Here is a 20,860-nt window from a genome sequence, read left to right on the forward strand (position 1 = left end):
TTTTTTTTGTAAATCAAATATGCCAACTATAAGTATCTTTCATTTATTTTAGTTAGACTTGGGAGGGGCGGGACTTCCCCTGGGAGGGGCGGGACTTCCCCTGGGAGGGGCGGGACTTCCCCTGGGAGGGGCGGGACTTCCCCTGGGAGGGATGGGACTTCCCCTGGGAGGGGTGGGACTTCCCCTGGGAGGGGTGGGACTTCCCCTGGGAGGGGTGGGACTTCCCCTGGGAGGGATGGGACTTCCCCTGGGAGGGATGGGACTTCCCCTGGGAGGGGTGGGACTTCCCCTGGGAGGGGTGGGACTTCCCCTGGCTTCTCCCTGGTGTGTGATGTCACTGGGTGGTGAGCGAGGGCTTGTACAGCCAGAGTACCCCCTCCCCTTACTTTTATTGGCTCTCTGATAAGGACAGCCTGGGATAAGGAAAACACTTGATTGACAAACATTATCCCACCATTATCCCATCCCCCTAAGGCCAGGTCCCCAGTGGCCGCTGCGGCACGTGCTACGGCGAGCGCGCCAGCGCGCCACAGCACAGACCTCTGCAGGGCAGGCCCCAGTGGCCGCTGCGGCACGCGCTACGGCGAGCGCGCCACAGCACAGACCTCTGCAGCGCAGGCCCCAGTCTATGCTGGCAGGGAAGACAAGAATTTAGCATCGCCGCGACGCGATGACGCGGTCGGCGGGCAGCCAACGAAATAGCCGCGCCCCCCCCATCACGGCCGTGCCCCCGTCATGGCCGCGCCCCCCATCGCTCCACATAGACCACAGATCGCTGCGTCTACCCCTGCGCGCGCCGCCAGGCACTCAGACGCGCGCGCCGCCGAGGCCACTGGGGCCGCCGCCTAAGAAATTCAACAGTTCGACTATGTGGGATTGCTCCTTTAAAAGAAACCCAACTCCCAAAAACTGTGCTATACCATATATATATTACAGCCTATTTGCTCCCAGAAGCCCTGCGGGCCCCAGTTGAAGTTAAGTTGTTAAGTCAACACTAACATTTTTGCAGTCATTTAAATGAAATGATTGTTGGTGCCAATAGTTTAACAAATAACGTTCCTAAGAAGTAACGTAATCACAAGCAGCGAGTCTCTGTCCTTAGTCTCTGCCGTCTTGGGTATGAGTTGTACATTTCCAGGACCCACCGCCCGCTACGTCTTCCCTTCAGGGAAAGGCAGAGACACCGAGCGCTTTCCTGTCACGCGGCCTCGTTTTTTCGGGGGTTGGTCAGAGAGCTAAAGAGCTGAAGAAGCAATCCAAGCCGGGGGTCTCCGGAGCTGAACCCCACTCATTTCACCCCGTGCTCCCCGAGATACGTGCCTCTGAAGGGGCTTTAAAGCAACCCGCGTCAAGTGAGCCAATAGGAAGCCGCACCGGATGACATTGCGGCTTCCTATTGGCCCTCGGGACCCTGGAGATTTGAAAATCGACCATCGCATGACCCAGCTAGTAAGCCGAAGCGGCTATCGGCCCCCCCAATGGAGGTACGTATCTCAGGAAGCAGGGGGGGCCCGGAGCTCAAATGAATGGGGTTCAATATGCTATGAGGCCACTTCCCTTTGCTCTGGAAGATTTCAGCTCTGTCACAGGACGGTTTCACAGCATATGGAAAACGGATGAACGAGTCCCAGAGGACAGGGAGACGAAGTAATAGCAGAGGAAATATTTTAAAGATGAGATTGCCTCTTTAATGGTTAATGGCAGGGGTGCTCGACTCCAGTCCTCAAGCCCCTTCCCCAACAGGTCAGGTTATCAGGATAGCCCAGCTTCAGCACAGGCTGAGCCTCTGATTGAGCCACCTGTGCTGAAGCAGGGACAGATTGAGCCAACTGTGCTGAAGCAGGGACCGATTGAGCCACCTGTGCTGAAGATGTATTATCCTAAAAACCTTGCCTGTTGGGGCGAGGCTTGAGGTCTGGAGTTGAGCCCCCCTGGTTAGCGGCATTATTTGCTAAATCTAGAGTAGATACAGTACCACCGTAGAAACCTTCGCATTTACCTTCGAACGCCATAGTAACCCTACTCAATACAATAGAGAGAGAGAACATATTTGTCCCTACGTTGTGTGTTTCTTACCATGCGTAACGTTGCATCTATCACACTGCGACAGCGGTATCTCCCCGGTCTGGTTTCGGCGCCGGTATCTGGCAGAATCCCGGCCCATAGAAAAGCTCTGAGGCCTGTCTGCGATAGATGCCGCGTGTCCAACTCCTGGGCAGCCCCGCGTCTCCCAAGGACACGTCCATTCCAGGCTCGGAAACACCTGGAGAGAAGCTGCTTTTCCAGGCAGCTCAGCCGTCTACACGCAAAGAGAGAGAAGACGTCTCCTAACGGGCGACCTGAACTAGATCACTCGCTTGTTTCTTTGCTTATGGTTGCGACACCTTTTTTGGAACCAACATGGTATTGAATAGTAACGTACAGAGCTTTTGGGACCTCATGGTATTGAATTGTAACGTGCAGAGCTTTTGGGACCTCATGGTATTGAATTGTAACGTACAGAGCTTTTGGGACCTCATGGTATTGAATTGTAACGTGCAGAGCTTTTGGGACCTCATGGTATTGAATTGTAACGTACAGAGCTTTTGGGACCTCATGGTATTGAATTGTAACGTACAGAGCTTTTGGGACCTCATGGTATTGAATTGTAACGTGCAGAGCTTTTGGGACCTCATGGTATTGCATTGTAACGTACAGAGCTTTTGGGACCTCATGGTATTGAATTGTAACGTGCAGAGCTTTTGGGACCTCATGGTATTGAATTGTAACGTGCAGAGCTTTTGGGACCTCATGGTATTGAATTGTAACGTACAGAGCTTTTGGGACCTCATGGTATTGAATTGTAACGTGCAGAGCTTTTGGGACCTCATGGTATTGAATTGTAACGTACAGAGCTTTTGGGACCTCATGGTATTGAATTGTAACGTACAGAGCTTTTGGGACCTCATGGTTTTCCGATCCAAACTTTCTTGTTTTGTCTTTTCACCTGTGAGATTTCAGAAGCTCTCTGGGATGTTTTACATGTAGTGAAATTTAGTTATTTAGCGCACTAATACCGAGAAAATGCTCACTACATTATAACTTTTTTGTTTTTCATTCTACCTCCGTAAAGGTTATTGGCGGATTGTACGGCCGCCATGTTTATTGCTGATCATGTGGGTGGCATATGCACCATTTATCACTAAATCAGATCCCACAGGGCTGTACTTGAGATGCTGCAGTATGCCTTTATGTTCAGGTCATACACAATGTGACAGGGTGAATGAACGTCACCAGCCATATACCTGGCAAACCTATGTTTAGGCTTGCAGTGCAGCAGTGACGAGGTTAAGTTTCAGGTGAGAAGGGCTGCTTAATTAGTCTGACCCCAGCTGCATAATCAAGGTGTTTTAAAAACCCCAGGCTGTACACACATGCAAGCTAGCTGGTCAGGAGACAGGACTGAAATACTGAAGAGATTACTGCTATAAGGTCTGTTTTTCAAAGTACATGTGTGGTGAACTGTCTGTGTCCTGCATGCTGAAGAGAAGCTGCCTTGTTTTTGTCTGCTGAAGAGAAGCTGCCTTGTTTTTGTCTGCTGAAGAGAAGCTATTTTGTTTTTGTATGCTGAAGAGAAGCTATTTTGTTTTGTGTGCTGTATGTTTTTAAGGCTCAATAAAGAAGCCTTATTAAGGCTCAAGAAACCCGCGTGTGTGATTGCATGTACCCTGCAACACACATCTTCCAGAATCTGCAATAAGATATGTAAATTAATAAATAATACAGCAGAGTCTTGGCCATGGTTTAGACTCACAAACTTGTGTCTTATTTCACCCGAGTGCCAAGAATATTTCAGCACCGTGACCACATGATCTCTTGTGTAGTGATCACACGTGGTCGCTACCCATGCTCCAATGTCAGGAATGAAAGAGGAAGTCCTCCTCTATTGAGAATCAATCTGGTCCGCGGTTCTCCGAGAGCACCAGTCAGGGCCTCCCATAGATGTAAGCGAAAAAGCTATGACATCCACTAAACACCATAAGGGTCACTAGCTTGGACCTCTCTGATACCTGTGAAGCATCAACAGAGCACACAGACGGTTAATTACTTTACCTTTCATTCTTGATTTTCAGTGGTGAGTTAAGTGTAGAAACCTATAGGAAATAGATAAATCCAGCAAGTAGTCAGTATTTATAAATAGGTTACGTATTTCATCTAGTTAAAGACCCCATGATCCTCATTCACTGACAACCCAAGCATAAGTTATCGCTGGAACCATCAATGTTGTGAAATAATTTATATGTCGACCACTTTTAAACTTTAGGCTCTGATAAAAACAATATAAGCACCGCGGGGCGAACCTGAACTGTCAACATCCCCACTGATTGAAAAGATATCCATTTATAATTTAAGAAACTTGTTTTAACCTAATCATGTTCCCCCATACACACATATTCTCTTCTAATTCAATGAGTAATTACATCATTACATTTGCCCTTAACCTAATGTGCTGCTGCCAGCTTTGTGTGTGCAGTCATCTTTCTCCATCCGGTACCTTAATAATACCCTTCAGACATGTGAAAGGTTTTCAACCCATTCCAAGGTTGCTACGGACAATGGGTATTTCCTGGTCTAATACCAGTCATCTGTAGCACTCACTGGAAGCTTTCACACGGGCAAAGTACAGGATAATGCACAATATCTGCCTTGTTGGGTCCATGTCATGCAGCTCACACACCTCGGTCACATCTGTATACCGAACACTTACCTTACTGAGAGGCGTTCGAAATCCATCGGTCCTATGTGTAAAGTAATGTTTCACCCATGAGGCTGTACCACACATTTCTGCGGTGTTAGGCTGCATATCGAAACAGTTCTCAGCATTAACTGAAGTGGGGATTTCTCTGCCATCTCTTTGATTCGTAGTATCAGAGGAATATAATGCAGCTCTGAATCTATCTTCCCTAAAGTCTTTATTGCCAGGTTCATCTGGTAGCTTGATGACCTCTCTCATCAAATCCTTTATTAGGTTAGGGGGAAACGTCAGCTCTTCTGTCATTAATCGACTGTTTGATTGAATCTGTTTGGAAAAACCACTGGCTATAGGCTTAGACTGTTTATCTATAGGACATGGAGAGAAGTTCATAGATACTTCTGCATCATCTTCAGACTTTGCGGATGTAGTGTCATAGTTATGTAGCCAGGTTATGGATGGATAATCTGATCTTTTCCGTATGCCTGCACCATGTAAGAGTGGATCAGCAGTTTGGATTCTTCTACAAGCCCTGTGACATTGTGACGGTGCCATGTTTCTGCTGGCTGAAGACAAGCTCCAATCTTCAGCACCGAGTGTACGTCTGGCAAGTTCAGAGCAGTTCGCTGCTGTAGAATAATGATCTTGTAAGACTGTGCATGGAACAAAGGAACATGAGCAATGGGTGGCACCTGACCACTCAGCCACTGGAAGAGAGCAAGCCTGCGATGAGCAATGGGTGGCACCTGACCACTCAGACACTGGAAGAGAGCAAGCCTGCGCGCATTGAGCAGCAGCTCGTTTCATTCTGTGTATTGAACAGTGCAGGTTGGCCGAGGTTTGTGATGACTGTAGAATGGACTCTTGTAGGCCGATAAAGGAGAAAGCGTCTGTACAGCAGGAGAGACACATACCTCCTGACTTAAACTGACACCCAGTGTAACCAAAGGCTTCTCGAAGGGGATCAGACAACACATGGTGAAATGGAAACAGAGTTTGCATTGGCAATGGAACAGCAGTCTTTGGGTGCAATGTGTGATTTAAACTGGTGCCCCTGTGATCCTGTACAGGAGCAAGATTGCTGAGTTTTCTTTCAAAGCAATGCTCAGAAACGTGCTTTCTAATGATCACTGCTGGCTTCCCGGCATAACCAGAACAATGTACAGATCTCTGTGTGCTTGTATCGCTTGATTTCAGTCTATCTTCAATTTCTTTATGCCAACATTGCCTTTTACCCATTCTGGATGCATTTTGATTTCCCTTATAATCCACTTGACTCACTGAGGTCGATCTTGGAAAAACGTATTTGATTTGAGCGGTTGTGTTGGGCTGTGACCTTTGCCCCACGGGAGACAGATTGCTCTGTCGTTGCTGGTAATTGGGCACAACATTCTGACCTGTAGTTTCCATGTAAGGCTGCGAACAGACATATATATTGGCCTGCACCCTTTGCGACGCTATGTTACTGTGACGTTCATGACACCCGCTACATGAGCCGTCTCTTTGTTCGAGCTGCCTGGCTATTTTGGTTGGGGCGGCATTTACTGCCTGGTGCAGAGAGAAAGACCTGGCATTCACATAAAGGTTCACCTTGGAATTTTGTTCCATTGTCACTGTAGGCTAAATAGGAAAGAAGATAAACAAAAACAAAAAAAAAATCAATATCCCTCATGAGATTATCCCATGCAATTTACAGTTAAATGCATCTATAGTTCTTAGCATTGATCAGACAGGAGAAATTAGATATTTACTTCCTAATGCCTCTGTTAAAAGGCGCAGAGTAGTGTGTCCCTCAATTAATTCTAGTCGTTGGTAAAAGGTTGTGTCCCAGGGTCTTTATGGAAGGAGGTGAGAATGATGTGTTTTCAGGATGCACAAAATAAATCAATATTGCAGGCATCCTGACGGTCTCTAGATTGTGGACACATCAATGAATCCTATTTTCTTGGAGTAGAAGGGACACTAAAGCTCTTGTATTGGACTTGCAATAAAAGGAAAGTACATAACATGCCCTGTGCTATTTGAACAGTTTGAGCGTTTGAAATGTGTTAAATAGCTTTGCATTTGTAGGCCCCAAAGTCACAGAATATACTGTTTCTGCTTCGTTCAACAAAGGAAATAATGCATAAAACCACCCCCCCCTCCCCCCCCCCCCCCCCCCCAGCCCCAGTGAGGTCTGACGTAGGTTTTACAGAAGCACAATTTAGGAGGGAGGATATTTGTGGAAGAAAAGAGAAGCCACATATATAGGACTTTAAGTGCTGTTGTCGTAACAGAGAAGACACTATGCTGACTATATACTATATACTATATATACTATATAGACACTGGATTTGTATAGAGATAATCAAAATCAAAGCAGTGCAGAATTGTCATTTTCATTGCTCCCACCTCAATCTAGCAAAGTATCATTATGTCATCTAATTTTGACTCCCATATAGAGAGAAACAACATATTTAGTCCCACCAAATGAAGTTTGAAGTTGCACCCTGGACGCCCCCCCCCCCCCCCCAAATGTAGTCCATTTTGCTCCCAAAGCCCTACACATGCTCTCTCTGCTCCGTTACTTACTCCTGGTGTGTGTCACGTCTCGCCGTCTCCGTCATCTCAGCATTAGACGGTGTATACAGTACTATAATAGCCAGCGTGCAGGTCTCGGTGGAGACTGTAAGCTGCTTATTTCGAGTGATTAGTCTGTGACCCACAGTAGTTGCATCTGCCACCACATAGATAAAAGAGGCAGTGACCCCATCTAATGAGAGTTTAACCTGTAACAAACTAATCAGGGTGCATATTGAATGGGAAATCAGTAATTACAGCCCTTTGTCCTTATAGCATTACTGTGACAGGGGGGTGCTACAGATAAAGGGCAAGATTTATGGTGAGACATATGCATGCGCACACGTACTTATTTATATGTTTAATATACTGCTTTTGGGGGAGGGGTAAAACACAGATCAGCTTCTACATGGGGCAAATAAGTGTTCATTGTCTCAAACAACAAAAAATGCAATAGTTAACTAGAGAATAATAATGTTTATGGCATGAAGAGTTAGAAACAAGTAATGCGCTCACATAGAACGCGAGATTGCTATACATGCACATGCAATGGTCTTCGATAACTTGCCGCAGCCAATTCGCCTCCACCGATAAGCTGCCAAAAGCAGATCACCGCCGGCCATCTCGTGGTGCAGGTAACTCCCGAACCTTACCCCAAAAGCCCCTAACGTTAAGTCCTTAACCTACCCGTTAACTGCTTTCCCTAAAACTCCTAACCCCTAATGCTAACGCTAATCATCCTAAAAACCTGAACCCCAAAAAACTAAACCCTAACCTGAAACCATTATCAAAGCCCTTACCCTAAAACTCTTAAAGTTAAGCCCTTAATAACTTGGCAGCGAGAGGGGGGGGGGGAAAGAGAAAGTGCCCGCTGCTAGTGTAAAAACGTAGGGCAATTTAATACAACAGGACGAGTCTACAAACGTCAAACTCACAAGGGTGCTGGGGGGCAGGACAAGGGTGCTGCAGGGAGTCAGGAGAGAGGGGGCAGGACAAGGGTGCTGCAGGGAGTCAGGAGAGAGGGGGCAGGACACAGACAGAGAGACTTACACATCACACACAGAGAGACACAGATACACTGACTGACACACACACACTGACTGACACACACTGACTGACACACGCACACTCTGATGCACGCACACACTCTGACACACACACTGACACAGACACACTGACTGACACACAAACACACCAGTGATGCGCCGAACACCGCCCCTGAATGATGACACCCCCCCCCCCTTGATAAAGTATGTAGCTTCCTACCAGCTTTCCAAGGGTATCAGTTGACAGTTGCTTATACAGCATCTGTCAGGCTGTCAATGTATTGATTTATGTTCCAAGCCCAACCTTATCAGCTCTTTCTAGGCATAAACCTCCACATGGCCACCCAGATCAGCCTGTCTGAGCACATGTCCTCTGAGATCCTTTGTAAGAAGTGCAGCTACTGTGATGGTGAAAAGCCCTGCAGACTATTCCTCTGCACTGTATTCTCGCAGCATGTTTTAACAATATAGTTCACACAACTACTGCAGAGTATGCAGCGCTTGAAAGGTCTACTGAAATATCACTAATCTGTCACAAAATATACTAAATTAATCCCTACAAAGAAATACTTTAACTGAAAAAAAGTAACTGAACTAAATATGCTGACCTTCCTCGGTGTTGTCTGTCTGTGGTTTTTAATTAGCTAGCCTCTCCTCATAAGTTAGAATGTCCATCCCCTTTATTAATTTGGTGGCTCTTCTCTGCACTCTCTCTAGTTCCATAATGTCTTTTCTTAGGATTGGTGCCCAAAATTGTACTCCATATTCAAGGTGTGGTCTTACTAATGCTTTGTAAAGGGGCATCATTATGTTTACTTCCCTTCCATCCATTGCCCGTTTGATGCAAGATAAGATCTTGTTTGCCTTTGCAGCTACTGCATGACTTTGGGCACTATTGCTAAGCCTGCTGTCCACAAGCACCCCTAAATCCTTCTCCATCAAGGATTCCCCCAATATATCTCCATTTAATTTGTAAGTCGCCTTTTTATTCTTGTATCCCAAATGCATAACCTTACATTTATCTGTATTAAACCTCATTTGCCATTTACCTGCTCACGTTTCCAGTCTCTCCAAGTCCTTCTGAAGAGAAATTACATCCTGCTCTGATTCTACTAGCTTACACAATTTAGTATCATCAGCAAAGATGGAGACTTTGCTCTCAATCCCAACCTCAAGGTCATTAATAAACACGTTAAAAAGCAGGGGTCCCAGTACTGATCCCTGAGGTACTCCACTCACGACTTTAGCCCAACCTGAAAAAGTACCATTTATGACAACTCTCTGCTGTCTGTCCTTTAATCAATTTTCAATCCAGGTGTATACATTACTGAGTCCAATTTGCTTTATTTTGTACACCAACCTCTTGTGTGAATCCGTATCAAAAGCCTTTGCAAAATCTAAGTAGACCACATCAACTGCATTGCCCTGGTCTAAATTCCTACTTACCTCCTCAAAGAAACAAATAAGGTTAGTTTGCATGATCTATCCTTCATAAATCCATGCTATTACTAATAATTTTGTTTTCCATTAGGTATTCCTGAATATTATCCCGTATTAAACCTTCAAGTATCTTCCCTACTATTGATGTCAGGCTTACAGGTCTGTAATTCCCCGGTTGTGATATAGCTCCCTTTTTAAGTATAGGCACCACATCTGCTTTATGCCAATCTTGTGGTACTGAACTGCGTATCGCACCAGAGGTCTGGATGGTCCCTACCCCAACGGAGTGTGAAAGAAAACCCCAGGTAATCCTCTGATGTAGCGCCTGGCACAATCACCAACGCTTGCCCCATATCCCCTGATTTGGTGAATGTAATCTTTGGGGGTGATATTGTGCTATGTCTACTGGCTCTGGTCAGTATAAAACTGCTTTATTGACCCGCTTTGTCCTGTCTAATGACTTGATCCTGTGAAAAATATGACCTGAATTTTCAGTGTCATTCTGCCTGACTGCAGAGTTGCAAGTGAGTGTGGGTGTATGCATACGAGTCCTTTACATCCTGAGCACCCTTCCATACTGCACTTTGACTGCAGAGTTGCAAGTGAGTGTTGGTGTACTGTATGCATACGAGTCCTTTACATCCTGAGCACCCTTCCATACTGCACTTTGACTGCAGAGTTGCAAGTGAGTGTGGGTGTATGCATACGAGTCCTTTACATCCTGAGCACCCTTCCATACTGCACTTTGACTGCAGAGTTGGACTGCAAAAGAGCCTCAATATTTATTCCTGCAGTAATAACACATTTTTCCCCAAGAGACTCTCAAAATGATTGCATCCAACTTTTCCCCCAAATTGAAAGTCTCAATCAAAGTAAGGTACACTCACCTTATTTTTGTTTAAGTTGGCATCTTCCAATCATGTTCTTAATTACAATGCTCTTCCTTTAGCTACAAATAGAGCCATTACTCCAGCTGCCAATCGTACAGCTTCAAAAGAAGCTTCAGCGCTGTAATCTAAAACCAGCTTTGATCTCCGCTGGAGCACTTGATATTTAAGCTGTTTTGACATATTTTTCTAATGGTTCCTTGATGTTTGCTATCCATATCCCCATGGCTCTGGATACTGAAGGGAAGGCCCATTTTATGGGTTACCTACCTCCGCAAAAGTAGGAGGACCCAACTGTGCCCACTGCTATGAACAGAATTACCAGGGAAGTGTGACATGTTCTAATAAGTCCCCAAAAATACTGGGTAGTAAATTGAAATGCAAACTACACATTCGTTTACACGTTTAAAAATGTACTACTTGCTCTTGAAATGAAAGGCATTAAGTAAACAGGAGTGTGAAATCCCTGTCTGCTCAGTGGGAATCAGGAGGTAGCCATTAGGATCTTAGATGTAATTTCTAACACTGTAGGGTGTATTTTTTAAGTCTCCCAGCTGCAGAGCTTGTGCCAAAGAATTGCACCAGTTTTATTAAAGAAAAAAACCTCCCATTGCTTTTAATGTTATGCATTTTCTTTGATAAATCTTGTGCGGTTCATTTTCTCTAGTTTCGCAGCCGGGATGCTTTGATCAATACGTCAGTGCCTGTTCCCGGAGGTCGGCTACGTATTGAATTTCCTTCACTAGTCTCTCTGGGTTGCTGCACATCTCCGAAAACAAAACAATCTATCCTCTTATCCCCCTTCTTCTCTCATTGTTTTCAACAGCAACACTACCACAGATATACAGGGAAAGTGCGGAATGTTTACAAATGAGCATTTTAGCCAGCAATGTCAAAACAAGAACATGACCAATCCAAGGTGGCTTCTTCCTGAGCCCCGTGGAGAAAGGACACATTGAGATAGTGGTGCTCAACGCCACTCCTCAAGATCATGAGCCTCTGATTGAGCCACCTGTGCGGAAGCGGGCTTTCCTGAAAACCTGACCTGTTTGGGGGGAGTGAGGGGCTTGGCTTGAGGACTGGAGTTGAGCACCCCTGCATTAAGAGAATATAAAATAAAAATGATCTTGTGTAGCACTTTAATACAGGACACATCCTCCTAACATAAGAAGGAGCTGGCACTCCAGAGGTTATCATACAAATGTACAGTATGAAGAAGACCGCTGGCGTGCCGGTTCCTTCTTATGTTCGGAGGATGTGTCCTGTAGTATAGGTCTCCCCAGTGGGGCATGATCGCTGTGCACCTGAGGTAGCTACCTAACTCCAGGGAGTGCACCCAATTCTTTCTTCTAGGACTTTCAGCCATTAAGGACTTCATTAGTCCCATTAAAAGTGCAGTTTGTTCCATTACTGTAGCTTGGGGTTTACTCTCACGCTACATCGCTCTCGTGGTTTGTTTTGATTTTTTTTTATTAAAGTCTCCCTGTTGCAAACCAGAGAAATAGATTGGCACCAGATTAACAAATGGAAGGGAAAAAAACGCCAATTGCTTTTATGGGATCTTTAGACACGTCAGGGAACATCATCAGGGGAATACCAACTCACTGACATTTCAGGGAATTCATAGGGTCCTACCCACCATTAGAGGTGGGGATTGGGATAAAAAATTATTGCAAAAGGAGTCTAGATGGATATTTACATTAACCACCCTAACCCCTGATGGGTTAAATGAAGGGTTTTTATACACTCCATTTCTATGACCTCATTGCTACTCCTTTGCATGTCTCCCTATCTAAGCTACATACAGCATAAAGACAGAAATAGTTATGGGTTGAATATGATCTGACTAACCCCTCCTTCTCTGAATACCCCACTATTTAACCCAAGAGTAAATATGAGCTCTCTCCTGGGACTTACTTTACTGTAGTGGGCTAAACATACCTATCCAACTTGCTCCCCTCTGTATATGGCCCATGCAGGGATATAAACATCAGCAGGGGTTAAATAATTTCACACAACTCGGTTAAATCAATTTATTAGGAATCTTTATGTCAGCACTACATTTACCATGAGTTTAACTATCCAGCGCTGAGAGGCGTTCTCAGTAACACACATAGGAGGTTCTTCCCTCCGTCTCTCCTCTCCCCCCTCCCTTTCGGGGGAGCGTCACCATTAGAAGCGCTATGATTGGTTGTGATTCCTCACCAATCAGAGCGCAAGCGTTTTGTAACCATGGCAACACTCGCGCATAAAAACGTTACAGGAGCTCCTGGAACCCGCCCCCGATGAAGCTAGTTACGGTGAAACGTACGTAGGGTACGTCTGACGTCACGTGACGTCGGCTCATCGGAGAGGTGTGGGCCTGTGTTCCGTCTGAGTGCTTCGTAGACTGCGTCCGTGGGCAGCAACAGCACTAAGACTTTCAGGGTATACTAATCCTGCTATCTAACATCTGTTCCTTTGGCTAAATAAGGCTGCAGTCCCAGTCACTGCCACAGGGCGGCGTGCGCTGTGCGTGTAAGCACCGCCCCTCAATGGGGAAGGGCCCAGTACGCACCTTCCCACTGAAGGTGCAGCCGCGCCGTGCAGCAAGATTTTTTAAACTCAATGAAATGGAGTTTAAAACTTGCGACAGAGGTGTGGCCACGCCCCCACCGGCGGTTCACCCAATGAGGGCGAACCAGCCGTGTGACGTAATGGGCACGCCCCCGCAAATCCCCGACCACGCCCCCTCCCGTCGCAAGTTCCCTCTCCCCTCAGATCGCGGTTAGCGCTGTGCACGCGCCGCCCCCGCCGGGCGCGCGTCACAGACATGACTGGGACCGCAGCATTACAGCTTCTGTGGGGCTGTTAGAGTTATACTTACCTGGGCAGCTCCCTTAGCTTTAGAGCTGCAGACAGCACACTAGCAGCCTAATGGTGGGGATTTATGTATGCTAATTTGGACTTATTATTGGCAATCTTTGGCACCTTACCCAGCTGGGTTAGGTTCCCCCAGGATTCATTAGCACCCCTTGGTCTGCCGTAGTGAGACTGTTCATTCAGGCAGCAAGCTAAGTGCTTACCCCCATCTACCATTTAGCCTAAAGGTGTATATACAGAATCTTATCTAGACTATTCAGGATACACTTTATAAGTTATACCCACACCATGTGTGTGATACACTAAGTGTAGCAAACAGATATATATATATAATACTGTGTTACTAGCACTTCAGCCCCATACCTCTTCGGTTCTTTTAATTGTTTTTATTACAGTTTGTGTTTTGTGTATGTGGTTCCCGAACAGTTTTATTTTAAGTTACTTAATAAAAATGATGTTTTAATTAGGGTGTTTCTTTTGTGCCACACTATAGGGATTCTTTTCTGTCCTAGTCTGCCTGTTACCTTCTCCCGGTGAGCACCACCCCTCATACTGTTTGGTTTCCTTCCCTCTTTCATGTGTTGGGCAGGATACCTCTGCTTTATATACTAACGCAGTTTCTATTTGATATATAAACCAGAGAAATAGATTGGCACCAGATTAACAAATTAAAAAAAAAAAAAACGCCAGTTGCTTTTGTGGGATCTTTGTTTGTTTGCACTTGTTTTGTCAGAGTTTTGCAGCCAGGTGACTAAATAAACCCTTATATCTTCATGTAACATTTTATTCTATTCTTTCGGTGTTCTATTTTATTTTGTTCTCTGTGGGTGTTATAAACAGTTATAACCAGACGGGGCAGACGTATGCAACGGTGCCCTATCCAATACCCAAACATTGATCTTGCTCGTTTTTTTTGTAGTTGTTGCTCCCCCACATTATACTTCTTCTTTCTACACTTCCTCTTTCACGGTCTTATCCCCTCCCTTAAAATGAAGATCTTCAAACTTTGGACATAGATTGAAATGAACTGAAATCACTTAGATTGTAAGCTCTTAGGGACAGGGACTCCTTTTCTTAATGTTACTGTTATGTCTGAAGCGCTTATTCCCATTGTGTTAAATTATTACGTCACACGTATTACTTCTGTGAAGCGCTATGTACAGGCATACCTAGTTTAAGGACACTCACTTTAAGTACACTCGCGAGTAAGGACATATCGCCCAATAGGCAAACGGCAGCTCACGCATGCGCCTGTCAGCACGTCCTGAACAGCAATACCGGCTCCCTGCCTGTACCGAAGCTGTGCGCAAGCGGGGAGACTATAGAGCCTGTTACAAATGAGTTATTTACATCAGTTATGCACGTATATAACGATTGCAGTACAGTACTGTACATGCATCGATAAGTGGGGAAAAGGTAGTGCTTCACTTTAAGTACATTTTCGCTTTACATACATGCTCTGGACCCATTGCGTACGTTAATGTGGGGTATGCCTGTACATGGATGGCGCTATATTACATACCAAAATATCACAAGAGAAAATAAATTATAGCCCAGAGAAAATGTATTTTTGGATAAGCTCAAGTTAAACGGTTAATACTTTCTCTCCCGCCACAGGAATACAATGACCTTTGACTCCACACTCCTATTCTACACTAATAATAACACACTTCCTCATTTTACTTAAACCCCTTGCTGCCGCTTTTGTTTGTGTTACACACATTCTCTGCCAGTAATGGGTCTAAATGAGCATAAGTATATTAACAAGCATCTTTGTCTGCAATGACAGTTGATAATGAGGAGAAACCACAAGTGGACAGAGGATGAGACACGCACTCAATATCAATGGTAATAGAGGTGGGGTACTTAGCTGCCGGTGCGCTGGTCCTGGGGAGCTCCTGTAGTCCCAAATGTTCCAGTACAAAGAAGAAGCAGGCACACGGTCTTACTCAAAAGGAGGTTTAATATGCCATAAAGTCCAACGTTTCGGCAGTCAAATACTGCCTATCTCAAGTGGTCTTATTATTTTGCCGCTTAATTCACAGTAATCTCAACATTTCCTATAGATCAGAACTAGTGTGCACAGTATTCAGCAGCCAAGGGCAACCAATAAGGGATATTCATTTCAAACCAGCAACTCATTGCATTTGTGGTCTCTCGCAGTCTTTAAAAAATGCGTATTCTTTGGAAAGTAGTAACCTAAACTGTAGTCATCAAATAGCCAAACTCTAGACTAAGAGTGGTCAACGCCAGTCCTCAAGGGCTACCAACAGGCCAGGCTTTCAGGATATCCCCGTTTCAGCACAGGTGGATCAATCAGTGACTGAGCCACCTGTGCTGAAGGGATATCCTGAAAGCCTGACCTGTTGGTCTAGAGAGCATAAAACAAACACTAAAAGGTTTCTGGGGGGATGGGATTACCAGTGAATCTTTTCCTTTCTGGGCTCACAAATCAGAATAAGAAATTGGGGAGGAAAAGGCGGTCTCAGGGGTGAGCTCTTTTTTGAAAATTGTTATCAATTATTGTTTGGGTTTCAAAAGCATCCGCAGTTTACCAGAATTTTTTTTTTACAAACACATGAAATGTTAAACAGTCACTCTACCTTTAATGTAGAGATGTTTATTAATCTTATATTTGTTGAAAACGCCCACATAATATATTTTTAAGGCAAAGAAGTATTTACGATGGACTGAGGAATTAGAGACAAAACGGCAATAGCTGCCTAATTCAGGGCTCTAGAGTGTGCAAATAATATCCAACAATATATAATGTATCATATGATATAGACATCCAGGGTATGAAGGGAGAGATGATTCAGGAACACCCCAATAAAGAAATAAACAAATATGGTGCAGCAAAATCACACAGTATGATGAAGTAGTAGAATCTTGGCTCATATAGATCGCCTACTTACAGCAGGTCAGTGAAGAGTCGGCATTAACGGGGACACGGTAAGTGGAAACTCTGGAGGGCTTTCTCTCAGGGCAGCATTCATGGAAAACAACGAAGAAAGACCATGGTGTGGACCAATAAACGAATTTATATCAATAAAAAGCTATAAGAAATGTACTCACAATATGTACATCAATAATGGGCACATAAGGTTTTCTTGAGGCTGTAGATCTCACGCCGGGAGAGGTGGTAGTCGGCCGTTTGCGTCGGAACTCCCTCAGTCAGACCGCGCTGAATGGCGTCTGACGTCACATCCGTCAGGAACCGCACTTCCGGTTGGGCGGAGGGAGAGGCAGGTAACGAAACGGCACGGCAGATTCTTCACCTTCAGACGGGGAGCAACTGCTTGCGGTGTTGAAGCTCTACGCGTTTCACTGAACTGGCGTCAGCTTCCTCAGGAGCAATATCTGAGATCTACTGCCTCAAGAAAACCTTATGTGCCCATTATTGATGTACATATTGTGAGTACATTTCTTATAGCTTTTTATTGATATAAATTCGTTTATTGGTCCACACCATGGTCTTTCTTCGTTGTTTTCCATGAATGCTGCCCTGAGTGAGAGCCCTCCAGAGTTTCCACTTACCGTGTCCCCCGTTAATGCCGACTCTTCACTGACCTGCTGTAAGTAGGCGATCTATATGAGCCAAGATTCTACTACTTCATCATACTGTGTGATTTTGCTGCACCATATTTGTTTATTTCTTTTTTGGGGTGTTCCTGAATCATCGCTCCCTTCATACCCTGGATGTCCATTACTGTTTATAAGGGAACTTGTACAAATTCCCTGTAAAGGTTGAGAATCTTTCTATTTCACCTTACAATTCACTTTTAATATTCTTTTCACCACATTTTATGATTGTAATTGTTGTTTAGCGACGTTCTGAATCACTTGGGTTTATCATACGATATAGAGACAGTGTGAAAGAGGAATTAATGTCTTCTTTAAATGTGAATCCAGATTTTTTGTGTGAATACAATTCCAATAAAGTAAAGTTATTTATGCTCCTATGTGCAGGGTACAGTCTATGATGAATGCGCTGGGGATGTCAAAAATATCCATGTGAGTGGGAACTCAGACGCCCTTAAACCGTTTACAGAAATAAATCCCTGGAGCTAGACTGAAAAGGATAATATGTATATAGATATGTCCATCAAGGAAGTAGGTTGTAAATTACTCACGACCTCTCAGAGGGTAATCCGAACAGGCGTGCTCTCAGCCCGATGGCGATGCAGGAAGTGGTATCCCGAGGGGAAGGGACTGCGTTCCAAAAAATGGAAAAAAAAAAACAATTGACGGATGCTGGATCGCTAAAAATTTACTTTATTGAGACACTAATGCAACATGGAACAAAATAGGACTCCTGAGAAGAAGCCGTGACGCGTTTCACGCATGAGTGCCCTTTGTCAAAGAGGTGAGGACTGCGGAATTACACTTCATGTTACCTTTCCATTGTAATATAAACAATGGAAAACAAGATCCAGTCAAGGACTTGCCATTGAAAGGCATTCACAGGTACTGTAAGGTTACAGTAAGGGCAAGCCGTTTGCCTACAAGTCAATTGGGAATAAGTTTAAGGGAACATTGAACCGATCACAATACACAGCAGAGGGCAGGACACCACAATCATAAGAAATCACAGTTTGTTGGTTTCAGTATATTCACAATCCTTTAACAAATTCATGTGTGAAGACGACCCTTCCAACACTATTAACAGATCTGCCTAAAAAAAAAGTCCTCTTTGTTGACTTGATTCAGGTGTGGCCAACTCCATTCCTCGAGAGCCACACACAGATCAGGTTTTAATGAAATCCCTGCTTCAGCGCAGGTGTCTTAATCAGTGGCTCAGTCAGAATGACAGCCACTGATTGAGCCACGTGCTGAAGCAGGGATACATCCATAATACCTGGCATGTTGGTGGCCCTTGAGGACTGAAGTTGGTCAATCCTGACTTAGTTCAACATCAATCCAAGACAAGAAAGGCCTCAGACAGCATCTCCAAGAGTCTAGGGTCATAAGTAAATGAGGCAGTTACAGTACATAGCGCAGGTAGGTGGTCTCAGTGTCTCTGATTTTCTGCTGTAGCCTTGTTTTTCGAGTTGGAAGCCAAAGATCTTCACACAGAGTTCAACTGTCTTAATAAGAACGTGCAGGCACTTTGTTTTCTTGTTCTGTTGGAACATCCAGATGATCAATGGACTGGTAAGCATTGCGATCCCGTGCAACAGTAAGAAATCCTAAGAAGATAATAATTCGACAAATGTCATTAAGTAAGCAATGTGCTACAAAGTTCTAGCATCTATTGGAAAATATTGATTGTGTTGCAAAGCAACAGAGGCGTCACTTAACAGATTTGCCCCCAAAGTAAACAAAAAAGTCCTATATTTAAGTAATAATCCGCGAACAACAGGGCATTACTGGCCAATAATGCCCTGTTCTGAAGGGATTATTACTATTATAGGCTACTAGCTGAGAGACCCGGCGTTGCCCGGGATGTAATGTTCCCGTTCCTCTCTCTCCTCCCCCCTCTCTCTGTTTGTCCCCCATTCACATCAATCCAGTCCCCCCCCTCCCTCCCTCCTTTACAGCTTCATGTAGCGTGTGTGCGTCAGTCACTGTGTGTTTGCTCGCGCGTCAGTGAGTCTGAGGCAGAAACACAAACACACACAGACTGACTGACGCACACACAGTCAGTGTGTGCCTCAGTCAGTGTGTGCGTGCGTCAGTCAGGCTTTGTGTGCGCGTCAGTCAGTGTGTGCGTGCGTGCGGCAGTCAGTCAGTGTGTGCGCGCGGGGCGTCAAAGGCAGGGGGGGGCGTCAAAGGCAGGGGGGGGGCGTCAAAGGGAGGGGGGGGGGCGTCAAAGGGAGGGGGGGGGCGTCAAAGGGAGGGGGGGGGCGTCAAAGGGAGGGGGGGGGGGCGTCAAAGGGAGGGGGGGGGGCGTCAAAGGGAGGGGGGGGGCGTCAAAGGGAGGGGGGGGCGTCAAAGGGAGGGGGGGGGCGTCAAAGGGAGGGGGGGGCGTCAAAGGGAGGGGGGGGGCGTCAAAGGGGGGGGGGGCGTCAAAGGGGGGGGGGGGCGTCAAAGGGAGGGGGGGGGCGTCAAAGGGAGGGGGGGGGCGTCAAAGGGAGGGGGGGGCGCCTCAAAGGCATGGATTCCTCCCCCTGCATTTCCTGCAGTGGACAGGAGGGGGGGGGGCAGTGGACAGGAGGGGGGGGGGGGCAGTGGACAGGAGGGGGGGGGGGCAGTGGACAGGAGGGGGGGGGGCAGTGGACAGGAGGGGGGGGGGCAGTGGACAGGAGGGGGGGGGCAGTGGACAGGAGGGGGGGGCAGTGGACAGGAGGGGGGGGCAGTGGACAGGAGGGGGGGGCAGTGGACAGGAGGGGGGGGGCAGTGGACAGGAGGGGGGGGCAGTGGACAGGAGGGGGGGGGCAGTGGACAGGAGGGGGGGGGCAGTGGACAGGAGGGGGGGGCAGTGGACAGGAGGGGGGGGGCAGTGGACAGGAGGGGGGGGGCAGTGGACAGGAGGGGGGGGGGCAGTGGACAGGAGGGGGGGGGGCAGTGGACAGGAGGGGGGACAGGAGGGGGGACGCAGTGGACAGGAGGGGGGACGCAGTGGACAGGAGGGGGGACGCAGTGGACAGGAGGGGGGACGCAGTGGACAGGAGGGGGGACGCAGTGGACAGGAGGGGGGACGCAGTGGACAGGAGGGGGGACGCAGTGGACAGGAGGGGGGGGCAGTGGACAGGAGGGGGGGGCAGTGGACAGGAGGGGGGGGCAGTGGACAGGAGGGGGGGGCAGTGGACAGGAGGGGGGGGCAGTGGATAGGAGGGGGGGGCAGTGGACAGGAGGGGGGGGCAGTGGACAGGAGGGGGGGCAGTGGACAGTGACACACACAAACACACACACACACACACACACACCTCAGTTGATGCGCCCTTTCTCAGTTCCGTTTGGCGCCGGAGGTGGGGAGCGACACCTACCTGTACTTCCGGGCGCCGCCACCGTCTGACTCGGCGCCGCGAGGGAGGAAGGGGGTCCGCCATCTTACGCGCCGCGTGGCAGCTGCGGGAAGCGAGGTGATTTGGAGCGGGGAGGGGGGAGAGGTGATTTGGAGCGGGGAGAGGTGATTTGGAGCGGGGAGAGGTGATTTGGAGCGGGGAGAGGTGATTTGGAGCGGGGAGAGAGGTGATGCCGCTGGGGAGGGGGGAGAGGTGATTTGGAGAGGGGAGAGAGGTGATTTGGAGCGGGGAGAGGTGATTTGGAGCGGGGAGAGAGGTGATGCCGCTGGGGAGGGGGGAGAGGTGATTTGGAGAGGGGGGAGAGGTGATTTGGAGAGGGGAGAGAGGTGATTTGGAGAGGGGAGAGAGGTGTGTGTGTGTGTGTGT

At 46.8% G+C, this 20,860-nt stretch overlaps 2 protein-coding genes across 2 annotated transcripts in view; both read right to left on the bottom strand.

The window, feature by feature from the left end:
- The window catches only part of C6H1orf167 (chromosome 6 C1orf167 homolog), a 31,354-nt gene extending 23,980 nt beyond the window's left edge, over positions 1-7,374 (bottom strand). The window contains exons 1-4 of the mRNA XM_075603449.1: positions 7,304-7,374; positions 4,748-6,352; positions 4,093-4,133; positions 2,077-2,299 (exon numbers count right to left, since the gene is read on the bottom strand). Of these exons, the coding sequence (XP_075459564.1) occupies positions 2,077-2,299; positions 4,093-4,133; positions 4,748-6,340 (1,857 nt within the window). The 5' untranslated portion in view covers positions 6,341-6,352; positions 7,304-7,374. The remainder of the gene's footprint in view (positions 1-2,076; positions 2,300-4,092; positions 4,134-4,747; positions 6,353-7,303) is intronic.
- Positions 7,375-17,785: 10,411 nt separating this feature from the next.
- Positions 17,786-20,860, bottom strand: part of AGTRAP (angiotensin II receptor associated protein) — a 29,457-nt gene continuing 26,382 nt past the window's right edge. Inside the window, exon 5 of the mRNA XM_075603458.1 lies at positions 17,786-18,715. Coding sequence (XP_075459573.1) covers positions 18,615-18,715 — 101 coding nt within the window. The 3' untranslated portion in view covers positions 17,786-18,614. The remainder of the gene's footprint in view (positions 18,716-20,860) is intronic.

Source organism: Ascaphus truei, chromosome 6, assembly GCF_040206685.1.
Source record: "Ascaphus truei isolate aAscTru1 chromosome 6, aAscTru1.hap1, whole genome shotgun sequence".
NCBI lineage: Eukaryota > Metazoa > Chordata > Amphibia > Anura > Ascaphidae > Ascaphus > Ascaphus truei.